This window comes from Neofelis nebulosa, chromosome 10, assembly GCF_028018385.1.
Source record: "Neofelis nebulosa isolate mNeoNeb1 chromosome 10, mNeoNeb1.pri, whole genome shotgun sequence".
Lineage (NCBI taxonomy): Eukaryota > Metazoa > Chordata > Mammalia > Carnivora > Felidae > Neofelis > Neofelis nebulosa.
Window position 1 is genome coordinate 105050675 of NC_080791.1, and position 15206 is coordinate 105065880.

The 15206-nt window shown below is 55.2% G+C and overlaps 1 protein-coding gene across 1 annotated transcript; it reads right to left on the bottom strand.

The window, feature by feature from the left end:
- Positions 1–2405: 2405 nt before the first annotated feature.
- On the bottom strand, positions 2406–12939 carry PRPF19 (pre-mRNA processing factor 19). The gene is made up of 16 exons (XM_058689186.1): positions 12691–12939; positions 10856–11005; positions 10593–10669; positions 9720–9861; positions 9563–9636; positions 9383–9445; positions 8475–8516; positions 8276–8350; positions 7871–7946; positions 7602–7711; positions 6123–6278; positions 5929–5998; positions 5613–5698; positions 5090–5260; positions 4841–4946; positions 2406–2926 (listed from the first exon to the last, which is right to left on the bottom strand). Exons 1-16 carry the CDS (start codon positions 12707–12709, stop codon positions 2829–2831), a joined length of 1515 nt encoding a protein of 504 aa, XP_058545169.1. The 5' UTR covers positions 12710–12939; the 3' UTR covers positions 2406–2828.
- Positions 12940–15206: the final 2267 nt, after the last annotated feature.

The following is a 15206-nucleotide window of genomic DNA, read 5'->3' on the forward strand; positions in this document are numbered from 1 at the left end:
GAGGGAGAGCAGCAGGAGGAGGGACAGCAGCAGGAGGAGGGAGAGCAGCAGGAGGAGGGAGAGCAGCAGGAGGAGGGACAGCAGCAGGAGGAGGGACAGCAGCAGGAGGGAGAGCAGCAGGAGGAGGGAGAGCAGCAGGAGGAGGGACAGCAGCAGGAGGAGGGAGAGCAGCAGGAGGAGGGACAGCAGCAGGAGGAGGGAGAGCAGCAGGAGGAGGGAGAGCAGCAGGAGGGACAGCAGCAGGAGGAGGGACAGCAGCAGGAGGTGGGACAGCAGCAGGAGGAGGGACAGCAGCAGGAGTGGTCACAGTTGAAGCGGCAGCACCAGACACCACATACGCAGTATGTATCCCGTGCACCCCCATCTGACGATCTTTCATCCGTCCTAACTCACTTAAGCCTTACAACATCCTAATAAGTACAATATCCCCAGCTTATGAAGAAACCGGATCAGAGAGAAGTTAGCAATATGCCCAAGGGTCGCACCCTAGTGAGGGCAGGGCTGGGATTCGGCGCTCTCACCTCGTCCCCTGGACCCCAAAGGAAGAGGCCTGAAGCCGCAGGGGGATGCAGGGCAGCTACTCAGATGGCGGGCGGCTAAGGGCAAGGCTGCTTCAAAGAATAAAATGAGACAAAGTAAGTACGGCGTCCAGCACTCACTTGATACGAGTAGACAAGCTGGCAGGAAGGAAATAACATCCCAGGACTTAAAACCCAAACGCGAGGCTCCCCGAGGCCAGGACAGCAGGGGTTAAGGCCGGGTTTTAGGGCAGTGGTCTGGAACTGACTGGGGGGGCGGGGACTGCAGTCCCTCAGAGATCCTTCGAGATGTATTCCCAGCCCCACCCTGCTGAGAACTGCCCCCCGAGCACGGACATAACACATGCTTCATACCATCGGAGCACGGCCAGTGTCCCCTCCTAACCCAGGGATCCTCCAAGAAGCTGTGTCTTCATCTCTGAAAGTTTTCCTGGAAACAAAGCCGACCTAACCCCACATATTAATATCTGACTAGAAACCAACAGATGGCGCAGTGCTGGGCTAGCACCATGGTCAAGCTCAGGCCCAGGATGCCCCCTGCCTTCCACCCGTCCCCGCCTTCAACACCGCTGCTCTAACACCTGCAAACCACAGCTCTACACTTCCTCCTTTCGAGGTCTGTCCCGCCTCAGGAGAAGGGCTCGATGCTTCTTAACAAGGGATAGAATCCCACCCTCTTCAAACCCAAGATTGGAGTTACTTTGGCTAACATTGCAAAACCTCTAGGTGTTCTGAGCGCCGCCTCCTCTCTCCCCTCCTGGGAGTCTCCTGTAAGAACTAACCCAAGAGGCTGTGCGCTCGAAGATTCCCACAGCTGCACTATGTGCAAACTACAGCTGTGGTGCATTCTCCAAAGGGGGGGGGGGGGTTCCGTGGACAATCTCTCTCTCTCTCACACACACACACACACACACACACACACACACACACACACACACGCTGTCCAAGTCAGATGAGCAAGGTGGGTTAAAAAGTTAAAGGGTTTCTTTTCTTGCAGTTTTCAAAGGTTTTACTGGCCAAGAAGCATCGGGACCCTCCAAAGGAGAAAACAGCATGCCCCAACTTTCTCGAACAGGGAACAGGGGCCCGGCAAAACACACATGGAGTTCTTGGGTGGCATCGACATGGACCCCGTGTTTCGACCCAGGCCCCCGGCCCCAGAACATACCCTCATCTACAGCCACGGACCCCCTCTTTCTCACCTCCTATTCCCTTACTGGCTCCCATCAGGTCACGGGACGGCTCTCATCCAGGGTCCAGAAGACCTCTCTGGGCCACCCCAGGTCACACACCCTGGCCTCCCTCCTGCCCCTCCCCGGGCCTTGTTCACTCCCCCTGGGAAACCTGGCCTCCCAGCAGCACCCTTCCCCCGCTTTTAGGTCCTAAGCAAGAAGACTGTAAGCTTCTTTATCATGCGAGAGAGGCCACCCAACCTTCAGTAGCAAGAATCCTACTCTCACCCCCTACAGCAGCCTTAACCTTCACTATCTGATCTTCCATGTTTATTTATGCTCTGGAGATCTCCCCTGGAATCAGCTCTACTTCAAACATTCAAAAGCCAGAGCTTGGAATGTCTGATTTAAGCCAGCCTGGGACAGGTTTCGCAGCCCCCACAGCGGAGGGAGTCCTTCCTGGATGCTCACAGTTCCTCACCAGCAAGAAAAGGCTGTTTCTCCCTCCCTTCTGGGCTGCTGTGGAAGCCAGTCCCACAAAGAAAAGATGTGGCGGTGCCAGTGACAGGAGATCCTCTGAAACCCAAGGTCAAGGCCTGCAGGGGCATGAAAGAATCCTTCTGGCAAACGTGCTTCCTCCCCCTGACTGTCCCTGCTTAAGGCTCCTTTTACAGACACACACACAGGAAGGTGCTAGGTTTATTGTTTTCTTTTTTTAATGAAACTAAATCACTGCTTACAAAAACCTTCAAGAGCCCTCATGCCCATCCCTTCACACGTCCCTTGGCTCAGCCTCTCCCCATCTCCCAGGAACTGGAACACTCCATGAACGCCACGAGGGGAGAGGCCCTGGGCTCCGACCCGAGCCTTCAGAGAGTGACAGTTCTACCTCCCATGATCCTTCCTGTCAGGCCTGGAGGTTGCATGGATGAGGGTGGTCCCCGCCGCCGTGACTCTCAGGTCACCACCCGGACCAGAGTGAAATGATGTGAATGTCCCGCCCCAGAGACCCCCCCCCTCCCCCGCTAGTCTCTCCCCTGCCTCCCCCCACCCCCCCACCCTAATTCTACCCCTCTACTGAGATGAGGCCCAGCTCCCAGATCAGAAGGGCCAGGGCCTACAGGCTGTAGAACTTGAGGCTCCTGTCCATGCCCGTTGAAGCGATGAACTTGGCGTGGTGCCCAAAGGCCACCCCTGTGGTCAGGCCGCTATGCTCTGAGGAGAGAGACGAGAGGCAAAGGTGAGAAGGCTTCTCCCCCTCGGGTCTGAGTGCGGATCCTGATGATCTACTCCCAGTCTGTCCAGCCCTCCCTGGGTCAGTGCTCACTACTTCCCAGTGGACTCACGCTGCCGAGAGCAGGGCGCTAGTCCAGCCTGCATAACATCCATCCCCAGGGCCTTACTCGGCGCCTGGCACACAGCGACAACTCAGGTTTTTGTTGTGGGGTGAGTGAACAGAGGAACGTCACTCCTCCTTGCCTGAGCTTTTGGGGCAACTGCAATTCTGCGCAGTTCAAGTCCTAGAACTGACTGGGAGCCGGCAGAGGGCGGGACAGACCAAGCAGACATGGTCTTGTTCTCCCACTTCTCACCACCTTATTTTTAAAAATTGGGCTGAGTTTTCAGTTCGGTTTAAAACCTCAGTGCTCAGCTGACTCGTATATATTTATAGTATATATTTAGTTCCAACTCCTTGCTTATATTATAATCGGAACCGTCCGTTGGCTTGTTCTAGCTCAGGGGGTTCCGACTTAGGGAACCTGGGCCCCCGGCACAGGGCAGGGCTGTAGCAAGGGCAGGATGGGCTGGGTGACGTGCCTTGCTGGATTGGGGTAGCTCAGGAGCATCAGAGCAAATTCCTTGAAGGCTTAGGACAACGCCTGGAGCCCCCACTACAGCTCAGGCTGTGGTTCTGGCCCACTGCTGCACCCCGCTCAACTCCGAAACACCGGAGCCCAACGAAGGGTTCCAGTTAGGCCTGGACCCCTGGAACACACACCGAGCCGGGCTCAGGAGAACACAGGGGTGGGAGAAGCATCTTGGGTCTTGCCCACAACGTGCTAACGAGGATGAGAATTTCATCAACAAAGACAGCTAACAGCTGCCATTCACTCAGCACCCAAGTGTGCAGCAGGCACTCTGTCACCACGCAAGCCATTTCTGTGTCACCAGCTGGCACCATCTGCAAAGCAGTGCCAACGTGACCAGTTTAAAAAATGAAAAAGCTACGGCTCTCAAAGAGGACGTCACGTACCCAGGGCCACGCAACTATCAGGAGGTTAGTAGCCCTACTATCCGCAGTCTCAGCATTTTATGCTTTTCTTCTCTGACATTTACAATCGCAAGTAAGTAGGGGCGCCTGGGTGGCCTCAGTTGGTTGAAGTGTCCACTCCTGACTTCGGATCAGGTCATGATCTCACAGTGGTGGGATCGAGCCCCGTGTCGGACTCCGTGCTAAGCGTGGAGCCTGCTAAGGATCCCCTCTCCTCGCGCTCTGCCCCTCCCCCGCTCGCACCCGCACAAGCGCTCTCTCCTCCAAAATAAATGAACTTCAGAAACAAATTGCAATCAAGTAATTATTTGTGAACTCATCCCACATCTACCCTCCTCGACTGACTGGAAATTCCATTAGTGCAAAGCCTGGATCTTAGTCACTGCTCCAATCGCACAGAAGACAAAGACACAATGCTGAACAATGGCAAATCCAAAACAACCGTGCCAAACACGGTTCTAATTATTTATGCACATGTATACGTGTGTAAGTACACAGCTATTTCATCTGTTTATACGTTTATGTGCATAAACATGACTTCATACATATATATCTATGTGTGTCAGCTAAACCTCACACACCGCACTGAGTATGCCCTATTATCGTTCCCCAGAGAGACTAAGTAACTTGTCCAACGACACACAGCTTGCAGGGGTAGAGCTAGCCTTTAAAGCCCAGCATCCTGACTCCTGAGTGCAGTTTCTTAGCCACTAAACTCTATCGCCTCAGGAAGGGATTAAAAGCTGCCTAGGCAAACTCAGGCCTACTCCCTGGAAATTCCTAACCTCGTGGTATTTACCCTCTTCCTTCTGGGCCAGGACACTCGGAGACCTCAGGATCCCAGAGTCAGACCCTACCTGTGAAATGAAGGATCTCTGTCCACTGCTTGCAGATGTAGATCTGGACGTCTGTGCCCCCAAGGGCCAGGTAGGTACCACTCTGATCGAAGATCAGTGACTTCACCTGCCAGAACCAGGAGAGACGTCACACGAGAACAGAAATTATGGGACAATTAGGGATGCACAGAAGCAGTTTAGACTGATTCACTGAAGAATCAACAAGTGAGGAGAGGCAACCGACAGAGCTGGGGAAGGGAGGGGGCGCACCTCAAAATTGTTATCCAGCTGCAGTGTCTTAAAGTTCTTAAGTTTGCGCAGATCCCAGAGCTTGACAGAGGAGTCATCGGCCGCCGTAGCCAGATAATAGCCATTCTCTGAGAAGGCAATGCTGGTGATGGGGCCCGAGTGGCCAGGGAAGTTGGCCACGTTGGTGCGCTCCTACAGGCGGAGGACGAGTGGTACAACGTCACCCACTGGTCACGACCCAGAGAAAATGGGGAGTTCGCCAGATGCCTACCTCTGAGCCATCCTCCACCATCCTTTAGGGAAGGACAACTAACAGGAATCGCAGAGGTAGATGGCCCAGCCCAAGACCCCGGGCCACATCCATCACATCACACACAGGCGTGCACATGCGCACGCACACACACACACACACACACACATGCACGCACAGCCACCGTGTCTCTGCCCTTGGGACACCCAAGGGCAGGGTGCCACTGGCACTTATCACACCGCATAGGTCACGAGCTCACACCCTGGGCCTCAGATGGAGGCTGCCATGTCCCACCTTCAAGTCCCAGATCTTAATCTGCGAGTCCATGGTGCCTGTTCCGAAGATGAGTCCATCAGGGTGGAACTGTGCACAGGTGAGAGCTGTGGAGGAGGGACAGGAAGCTGTGGTCAGAGCCCACGGGAGAGGCCAGCACAGCAAAAGGGGCCTCTCTTCACATTGTTCACCGTGCCCGGTAAAACGCCTGGCACCCGGCCGGCACTGGTGGTAAATAAATCTTAAGAACAAAGGAGCAAATGATTAAGTAAAACATATAAATAAATGATAAGCAGCAAAAGAACAGACAGAGCCCAGTGCCTCTATGACAACTTACAGCAGCCAGAGGTCTCATCTGTCACCTTGGTGAGCACACGCCCTGTCTGGATGTCAGAGAAGGCCCAGTACTGAAAAAATAGAGACAGCGAGCCAGTAAGAAAGTGGGTGCCCAACAGGAAGGTGTTCCCTCCTCCCCGGATCTTCAAGCTTGGAGACCAGCAGGGCTCTGCAGGGTCTGGGCTGGGACCGCACCTGGTCATCGGAGGAGCTCAGGAGATAGTCCCCAGTGGCATGGAGGCTGAGGCCCGTCACTGCGCTCTCATGGGCCCGAACAACCTGCACACAAGAGGCATTCGGGACCGACCAAATCCTGATAGTAGCATCTGGGGAGGCAGAAAACACCAGCTCCTAAAAGGAAAAACAAGAGGCAAAATATCAGAGGCAGAAGAGATCGACCCCAACAGTCTTACAAAAGGGGGGTGGGGATGGCCATGAGCCCAACAACTGCTTCTCTTTCAGACCTGTCCTGCCCAGAACCATCCATCCAACTGGTGATGTGTGAGAGCCAATGGTAAACGCCATTTAAAATGGTAACTCAAACAGCATTGGCCTAGAAGAGAAGGCTTCACTGTCTAGTGGTAAGAAGGGTTAACTGTAGCAGAGAGCAATCTCCCATGCCCTGTTTCTAGTACCAAAGAGGGAAAGCTGACCGGTACAACTGAGGAACTGAGTTTTTTTAATTTTAGTTTATTTCACTCTGTTCAAATAGACACATGTAGCTAGCTAATGGCTACTGTCAGGAACAGCGTACTTCTGAACAGAACAGCAGAGGGTCTGTGAGGGTCTGCAAGGGCCTATTTTGCTGCATCACAGACTCCAGGATTTCAGGAGCAAGTTAATCCTCAGAAAGATTTGGGGCAGAGAGAGAACTTCTACCGTGTACACGCACCAATTATTTGGGTTAGGACATTAAACACCATAAGGTAAAAACAACTACTATCTTTCATTGACACGATTTCATAAGAGAAACAACTTCTCCACACCTGGCCGCAGGAAAGGAGTGCCTCCCATTTTAAAAACATTTAGTTTTATGAAAAATCCACAGTATTCACCTATTTCTAATTTCCTTAAGGGACAGGGAAGAGGCTAATTGGGAAGCACAGACCCAGCCACAATCCTACAGTCTTAGACCCAAACCGTCCCAGACCTAAAGACTCAAATCCCACAATGTCACTAATCTGGTCTGAAGGCTGCCTGTACCATCTAAGCCAGCAACTCCATCAATTTTAGCCCGCACCATGTTCAACGGTTGATGTCAAGTTCCCCCCGACCCCGCAGGACCATGGGAATGTGGACGCACCTGTCCTTCCCAGATATGTTAAGATTTTGCTCAGCTTTGTTTTCCATAGTCTGTACTATAAACACTACAGGACTTTCTTCCTTTTCCTAACACGCCACGTGCCTATGAGTCTGCTTATTCCAGCTCTCATTTCCTCCCTTTCCCTGGGCTGAAGGCCACTGCTTTAGGGGCTTCTGCACGGAGGACAGGGCGACCCACGGCTGTAAACAAAGGCCTTGAAGGGCCCACTCTGGAGGCTCAGTGCTCCTCCTCGGGCCCACTTCACTTCACAAGGACACGGCACGGCGCTGGGTGACTGGGTCTGCAACCCTAAACCACCGAAACCAGAGCACAGGAATGAGGGACCCAGGGTGACTGGCAGGACCCTTTACCTGGGAAGGGTGGAACACCACACTGGTGACTTTCTTGGTATGGCCTTTGAGGGTGGCCAGGATTTGCTCAGAACTCTTGTCGAAGACGACAACATTTTTATCCGCCCCTCCTGGAAAGGACCCAAACGAGATCCAACAGTGAGTCATGCCCACCCGCACCCCTCGGCTGAAGACGGTACTTTTGCCCCCAGGCCCATGCAGAGGACAGGAGCGTGCCCCTACCCTGCCGCCCTCCCCGCCTCGGCCCGCGGGGCCAGACCAGCTCTCACCAGTGAGGATCTTGTTGGTGTCGGCAGGGCAGAGGTCCAGGGCGAGGATCCCAGGAATGCTGGCACTGTGCAAGCCCTGAGCGGAGGGCGCGACACCAAACCCAGTCACGGCCGAACCGAGGCCAGCCACGAAGCCACGCAACGCCCCCACTTCCACCCCGGGCCCAGGGGAACAAGAGTGACTTCTGTTCCTTATCCGCTGTGCTTGGCCTTCTGCCTGGAGGCGGCACGTCCCTCGCCGCACTACTGGGAAAGCCAGCCCCGGGCAAGAAGACAAGCCCTGGGACGCAGTGGCCGGGGCCCCCAGGCAGCTCTACAGCCCCCCGGCCCCCCCACGCTGGCCCGCCCACCCCAGCAACAGCTGCAACACCCCGCCTCCCAGTTAGCGGGGACCTGGCCACTCACCACGTGGGATGCCACCTGCCGGTATTTGCTCAGCTCCTCCGGCTTCACCAGCTCCTCAGGCACAGTCTTCCCTCTCTGAGAAAAAGGAAAAGCGCCCCCCACAAAAGCAGTAGTGAGTGCAGGATTCGGCGAGCCCCCTTTCCCCTAAGGCGTCAGCCGCCTCCACCGGCCAGCCCTCTCCTGGCTCTGGAGGACTCACCTTCTTACGCTCCGTGGTCAGCACGGTGGCCTTGTCTTGGAGCTAGGGAAGAGAGGGGAACAGGCGCAACGTGAGACCAAGCACTCTGCCAGGCCAGCGGCACGCCAGACGCTGGTCACATCTAGGCCTTCACAAGTGGCACCCACACCTGCGATCTGCCGAGTTCTGTGCTAAAGGCTCACGTGCATTACCTCCACTTACTTTCCCCAACCTGATGAGGAGGTGCAATGACCTTACTTCACACAGGAGGACACTGAGCCTCGGGGGAGTGAGGTCACTTGCCCAAGGCCTCAGAGGGGACAAATGGCTGAGTGGGCACCTGAGCCAGCAGTGCAGGGCTCCCAGACCGAGTTCACACGTGTGCACCAGGAGGTTGCAAGCTGAGCAGGGAAAGTGCTCGGACAAGACACAAACGAGCAGCTCCGACAAAAGGAGAGGCCGTGAGTACGACAGAGGCGCTGGCCCTGGAATCGGGCCCGCTCGGCCTCTTGGGAGCCTGCCTTTGAATCCGAGCCTCAGGTTCTCCATCTGTCCTGTCTCCCTCGAAAATGTGTAACAAAGCATTCTACGACCTGCAAAGAACCCCGATAACAGTAAGAGCTCCAAACTGCACTACCAGTAACTACAATCTTGTAAATTCCACAAGCCTACAAAATAGACACCGTTTACTCTCGGTCTGGAAGGGAAACGGGACATGGAGTCGGTTGAGTCGGCCCAAGGTCCTGGGCTTGTCAGCGGTGACCTCAGAGCACGAACGCAGGCAGTGCGGGCCGAGGCCGCGCTCAGCACCACTCTGCTGAGTGACCGCACACGGAGCGGTGTTTCTAGTCACACCGCACTCAAGGCGGACGGCGGGAGGGGACCGAGGGCTGACCAGCATCCCCACCAAGTGACCTCCAGCAACTCACCTTCTGGATAATCTCGGGGGTCATTCCCACCAGCTCACCCAAATCCATCGGCTCGCCTGCACCCTGAAGACGAGAGGTAGAGGTGAGGAGGGCACAGAACGCCAAAGACTCCTGCAGGAGAGCCACGTGAGACCCCACACACCAGGGGCTGCTGACGGGCGGGGAGGGGTGGACACTCACCGCGACACTCGGCTGCGAGCTCGGCACGGCCTGGGGCACGATGAGACCGGCCTGGGGTTTCAGGGTAGCCAGAGCTGGGAGAGAAGAACACGTTAGAAACGGGGGATTACAAAGCAGGACCGGCCCAGAGGGGGGAGTGGCGGGGCGGAGGCTGCACCTTCTCGGGCAGCAGTAACTTCCTTGGTGAGACGGGCAATGACACGGCAGGCGGCGTCGTGCTGGTAGAGCGCGTGGGACAGCTCCTGGCGGGTCGTCTGCAGCTGCTGGCGCAGAGTGAAGCTGTGCAGCATGACTGCATCCTGGGGGGAGGGACACGCCACCGTGAGGGGTGGGGAGGGTCAGGGAGCACCCAGCAGGAGAGGCCAGGTTAGGAGGACACGGCCTCCTCCTTCCACGGCCGGGACCGTGCACGCGCTGGCAGCCGCTCCGGAGCTCCTGCCCCATGCCAACACGGGGCGCCGAGAGGAGTGGCAGCCGGCTCTCTCCCACCCCCGTCTCCACTGATTTACTGGCAAATCTCAGTGCCACGCGGCCGCCCCCCACCCCGTGTCGGGGTAATAATGCCACTGCCGACATTTAGGACTGCCCTCATTGTGTCGGGTGCCGTGCGAGACGGTCACTCAAGACGTATTCATTCCTTCATCTTGCAGAGCACCTACTACGTACCAGGTGCTGCTCCTGGTGCTGCAGATACACCCACAAATGAGACAAGTCTGTGACGTCACGAGGGTGACACTCTAAACTTATTCTAATTCTTCCCGAACCCGGAGAGATCGGCCCAAGTTCTTGTCACGGTCAGGAAACCCAGCACTCACATCTGAGCGAGGTGCCCAAGGACACGTGGCAAGTGAGCAAGGGAGCTAAACCTGGACCCCGGACCTGTGCGACTTCGACAACCGGCCGCCGCCCCCTCCATGATCGTCCTGCTCCTCCAAACAGAACACGAGGCTCCGTCCTTCCCACCCGAGTCCTAGTGCCGTGGTCCACCCTCCTCAAGTAGGGAGCTGCCGGTTCCCTTCCAGGGACTCACCCACTCATCCTGCAAGGCTTTCAGGATGGCTGGGATGCTGGTGGCAGAGGGAGGCTTGGGCCGGATGGGGTGAGCAACTGCCAAGAGAGGGAGAGCGGATGCGAAGAACCGTAAGGCGGGGACTCTCCCTCTCCCCGTCCCCCCCCTTCCCCTTCAGCCTGCGTGAACAGAGCACTATCTCCCTCTCTGGGGGCCGGCGCCACCTCCCACCCTGTCAAGCTTGGAGTTACAACAGCCCTGGATGGAGGCCAGCCGCCAGGCACCTTTGATGTCGATGAGCTGCTCCTCGGACAGGGGCTGGTTGTTGATGGGGTCTGTGCCATTCTCCGCAATATACTTCTCAATGAGCCGCCGCTCATAAACATGATTAGAGACAGGGGACACGCATGGGTGCTCGGGCACTTCATTGGAGACTGTGGAGAAAAGGCAGGCAGTGAGCTTGGGGTGGTGAAAGGGACCTCGGGACAAGGGGACGCCTGACAGGCTACTGGCCCCAACAAAACATGTCCCCACACTCAACAGAAAGCAGGACGTGACAACCAGTTTTGTGGCGCCCCCGTATCTGTACGGCTACACGACTAGCTTCTCCATCGCTCTCCTGACAGGCAGTCAACAAATGATTCTGCGCGACTGCGATGTGTCACGCACCTACAGAGCAGTCGATAATCCCCACCCATCTCCGTTTGGAACAAAGATGCTTCGGCACCCATTATGCTCTATGACACAGATACAGACGGCCACTCAAATCGCTACCTAGAGCCTCGGTGGATTAATAGACAAAGAAATCACACAGCAACGTGACAAGCGTTATAACAAGAAGAAACATTTATGTGGTGTTTCTCAGGTGCCACGCATGACTGTAAACGCTTTCCATTGATTAACTCATCCTCACAACCCCCAACAGAGGTATCATTTACATGCCGGCCCCAGTAGACGATGCACCCCTTGAGGATAGGGATTATGGCTGGTCTCTGACTTCCAGTACAATGCAGATGCCCAGCAGGCACCCAGTAAACATCTCGTGTAAACATCTAAAGGAAGGATGGCGCTGGGAATGGGGGCGGGGGGGGGGAACCTTCCGCAAGATTGAGAGGGGACAACCAACGAGAAAACACTCTGCAAGCTGCAATCTCTTCAATATGAAAGATTCCTTTTTCTAGCCCTCATTTCCCTTCCTCCCTGTTTTTGGATTTATGGAAGGGTTCCGAGAAGAGCAGGGCGGGGAGGAGGGGGGGGGGGGCGGCTGGAGAGCTGGAAGCAAACAGAGAAGGGGATGATCTCGTAACCTGACGGAACAATGAGAATGCAAAACCGATGCGCGCCGCATTAAAATACCAAAAGGAAAGACTGCGCAAGGCACGAAAAAGGCATGGATTCAGGGGGCAGAGAAACTAGCCCCACCGCCCATGCGACACTCTCCTTGAGCCTTGCATCCTCATCTGTAAAACCCGGATCGTCACGTCTGTTCTGGAGAATTCTTGTGAGAATAAAATGAGATCACAGACTTGGAAACGGGGCGTAGACGAAAAGGCTTTATAAATGTGCGCTGTGTTTGGTGGTCGTGCAGCCTGAGGCTGGGAGCCAGGGGCCTGGATTCCAGCCCTGTCACTGCCTCCAACTCACTGTGTGACCTTCGCAAACTGCAGAATCTCTGACTACTCGCGCGGGACCTCCGGCGTCAGCCCGTGCAAATGAATGCCCTCTTTCTGCAGATGAGGAAACTGAGGCCCAGAGCCTGCGCCAGATCACAAAGCCAATCGGGAAGGGAGGTCCTGCACAAGCCCGATTCCTACACCACAGCTGTCTCCCTGCACCAAGCTCCCTCCATCCAGGCCTCAGTTCACTGCGTAAACGAGGTGGCTGGCCTCAGTGACGTCTGCGACAATAAACTTGAGGCGTTATGTAAACTGTGAAGCGCTGCGCAAATGCACCTCACGCTGAGGAGGAGGAGGATCCCCGCGCTGACAAGCCGCCGCCCTGCCCCCCGGGAGCCCTGCTGTCGCCTCCGCCCCGACCCCGGCACCGCAGCGGCCCGCAGCTCCTCCCGCTCCGCGCTCCGGCCCCCTGCGACCCGCGATCGGCCGCAGCCGACACTCACTCGAGCAGATCAGGGACATGGCGCCGTCGCTGCGCTCCGAGGCGCCTGGCACCGGGCTCCGGGATTCGCTTCTGCGCCGCCGCGGGCCGCTTCCGGTCCCCCGCTGTTTCCGGGACGCTCCGCGGCTGGCGGGGAGCGGCCCCGCCGAGCGATGCTCGCGTAGAGCTTCACGTGGGGCTGCGGCCGGTCGCGCGCCTCAGCCTCCAGCACCTAACGGAAACTGCCCTTTCCCACAATGCAGCCGGGCAGGAAAGGGCCCGCCAGGGAATACTCGGCCATTTCCGGACAGGCTCGGCTCCTTCCGTAAAGCGCTCCCGGGGGCGGACACGAAGTCGGAACTACATTTCCCACAATGCAGTGGGAATTTAAAGCCAATGCGAGGAACGAGGTTTTGTCGAGACCGGCGCTGCGCTGGTCCGTGGGACCGTCGTCTTGCAAACTTCTTAGCGTATGAGAATTTCCTGATGAACTTGTTAAAATGCATATTCCCGGGGTCTGCCTTAGACAGTATGTATTTTCAGGGCGTACTCCACGTGATTCTGAGGCAGGTGTATCTAGGACTGCCCTTTGAAAGACACTGCTAGGTGACCGGGGAAGAAAGCGCAGATACAGAGGGACAGAGAAACTAGCACTGGCCAAGAAATGGTTCTGGTCCTGCCCCTGCTACCAATTCGCGCTGTGATCTTGGGCAAGTCATCACCTTTTCTGCCCCTTTCCTGCACGACTTAGCTAGGCTGGAAGAGCTCAGATCTGTCGGTTCTAAGTGGATACCTGTAGGATAGGATTAAGGAATCATGTACCGAACACGTGGTGTGGACTATAAGGGATCCAGACAAAGCAGGACAGACGGGTGTGATCAGTGAAGTCTTCTTGGCCGAAGAGGTGTGAATGAGCTGGATTTTGACAGGTGGGCAATATTCAGATAGGAGAGAGCAGAGGGCATCCCAAGAGGAGGAAGAGCATGCACATAGGCTTGGAGAGAAGCACGGCTGCAGGTATATAGGGCAGTAAGGCATAGTGGTCAAGAGCATGGACTCTGAAGCCAGCCTGTGGGTGCTCTAATCCCAGCTCACCCAGCTAGCAAACTGTATGACATTCTCTCCTTAATTTCCTCATCTGTAAAATAACAAAGGTTGAACTAACTCACAGGGTTGTTGCGAGGAGTTAATATTAAAAAGTGCTTTGTACTTTGACACATAATAAGTACGACACACGCGTTCGTGTTTGTTACCATTATCCCTGAAGCCAAGCAAGATTGTCCAAACCACTATGATCTCTCCCTTGCAGCAGTAAAATAGCATCCTAATTGGTCTTGTTTCCAGCCTAGCCTCCTTCTAATCCACTTTGTATAGAACAGCCAGTGATCCCCTTTCCATGAAAAATCTATTTCTGCTATTCCTCAGGCTTTTCATTCATTCAACAAATATTGATTGGGTGCCTCCGTGCCAGACTCCGCTCTGGTAACTGGAGATACAAATGGTGATGGCCAACAAGGTTTCTGCTGTCTTGGAGCTTACGTTCTTTGGGGGAGGGGAGTGGCATAGACAATCAACTCTAAGAAGAAAATTCCAGAGAGTGGTAAGGGCCAAGAATAACACAAATCAGAGAAAGACGGATGGGAAGTGGTGGATGGGAGAGATGGGCTGCATTACGAGGGGTATTCAGGGAGGGCATGTCTGAGGAGGTGACATTTTTGCTGAGACCTGAATGAGGGAGAGTATTCCTGGCAGAGAAAACTGGCCCCCAAGTCCTGTACCATCTAGCCCCTACTGACCTCCACCACCTGATCTTCTCTCCAGCTTCCCTTTCAAGTCCTCAAACTTACTCCCTCTGGCTGGTTTCACTACTTGTGCCTGGCACACCTCCCTCCTCTCTCCTCCCCTCCTATTGCCTCCAAAGGAAACTTCAGTCTCATTTTAAATGGCACTTCCTCTGGAGTCTTTTTCTTGACCCTTGACTCAAGTTTAGTCCCCCACAGTACTCTGTAATTCTCCAAGCTATTCTGGTAGCTATAATCACTTACTTATATCATTGTTTACAAGTATCTGTTTGATATCTGTCTTCTCCACTAGACGGCAAATGCTGTGATATCAGGAACCGTCATTGTTCTGGTCACCGTTGTTCCTCAGAGTCTAACACAGCCCCTGACACACAGCAGGAACTTCATAACTGTCCTTGGTTGAATGACAGGCTGCCCGTCAAGCCAAGCATCCTGCATCTTTGGATGTGGTAGGAAATAAAATGGATCCTTTCAGGCAGGACCATGAACCAGAGGCAGTTACTTGGGGCTGGCAGCTGACCAGCAGCTGAATTGCAGAGTGATAACTACACTTCCAAAAGATTCTTCTGGAAGACACTTACTGGACGGGTTGGAGGAGGACAGACTGGAGAAAGAGAGAGCCAGTAACGATCCTTACTGAGTGCCTACCGTGTGCCAGGAAGGCACACTACTAGGTCTTAGAGATACCACTGTGAGCAGAGGCAGAGCTGTCCCTATATTGGAGAACTTACGGCTG